We start from the raw sequence: 1,112 nt of genomic DNA, 5'->3' as shown, positions 1-1,112 counted from the left end.
CCTTGCCACCCCCCTTTGCCATTCACCTCCCACCAGGGGGGTCCCTCCACCCCTCAAGCTGAGGACACAGCGCCGTTTCCTTCCCCCAGGCCAAGACTCACAGCAACATCTTCCTCCCGGAGTCGGGGGGGGGGGACCGGGGATGTCCCCTCGCTGAGGACAACGCCGTCCCCTCCCACCCGCTGCCGCCCCCCCCCACAGCCGGGGGGTGACCGAGGAGGACAGCAGCCACCGGGCGCCCCGATCCCGCGCGATGTCGGCGAAGTGGAGGGTACTGGGCAAGGCCGGCCAAAAAAAAATGATTAACTGAAACCAAAGTTATATAAATCCCGGCTTTCTAACGGTAAAATCCTTCCCTGGGAGAGCGTTAAGGCCAAAGGATTGTTACAATCCCTTTGTCGAGGACAGACAGACAGACCCAAGATGGCTCAGGTAATGAGCCCCACTGCTCCCACCCATACCCCGAGACCACTGCAGCCCCCGGGGCCCCCGGCGTCCCCATATCCGCCCCCCCCATCTCCACCGCCGCCCACCCATTAGCGATTAGGTCCTCGGTTAATTGATCTGCACTTTGGGCGGGCTCGGGCTGCAGCGGGACGGCTTCTGCAGCTCGCCGGCCTCGTGTGTTGTTCTGCTTTCTTTTCTATCCCTCCCCACCCCCTCGTCGTCGTCCCCCCCCCAAATCCAGGCGAGCCTGCTGGCGTGCGAGGGGCTCTCCGGCGTCTGCCTGGTGCCCACGGTGGCCAGCAAGAAGATGATGCCGAAGCAGAGCTCAAAGCAGGCGGAGGGCAGGGAAAGGGGCAGCAGCCCCGACGTGCTGGTATGGCGTGGGGGGAGCGGGTCGGGTGCTGTGACCCCCTGGAGGAATTGGGGGGCGAGGGGGGGGAGGGGGGCAGCTCACTGTGGGGTTTTGGTTTTGCGTGCCAAGGCACTGCGTCAGGATGGGGAGAAATCCCGCAGCCGAAAGGAGGAGGAGACGGCGGAGGCATCGCAGCCCAAAAAGTCCATTAAGAAGGCAGGTTGGGGTTGGAGTTGGGGTTGGGGTCGGGGTCGGGGGGGGCGGCCTGCCCTGGGGCTGTGGGTCACGGGGGCTGACAGGGCTGCCCCCCCCC

The 1,112-nt window shown here is 65.2% G+C and overlaps 1 protein-coding gene across 1 annotated transcript; it reads left to right on the top strand.

Moving 5' to 3' along the window:
• Positions 1 to 83: 83 nt before the first annotated feature.
• Positions 84 to 1,019, top strand: LOC122192418 (zinc finger protein 740-like; the record flags this gene model as incomplete). Its single annotated transcript, XM_042892955.1, has 3 exons — positions 84 to 432; positions 689 to 820; positions 929 to 1,019. Coding segments are annotated over exons 1-3 (232 nt in total), but the record flags the coding sequence as incomplete, so codon positions are not given.
• Between the last annotated feature and the right edge of the window lie 93 nt (positions 1,020 to 1,112).

Source organism: Lagopus leucura, unplaced genomic scaffold (assembly GCF_019238085.1).
Source record: "Lagopus leucura isolate 7727_CA_CO unplaced genomic scaffold, USGS_WTPT01 29019-0_obj-0_obj, whole genome shotgun sequence".
NCBI classification, from domain to species: domain Eukaryota; kingdom Metazoa; phylum Chordata; class Aves; order Galliformes; family Phasianidae; genus Lagopus; species Lagopus leucura.
This window is presented reverse-complemented; position numbering and strand designations above follow the sequence as displayed.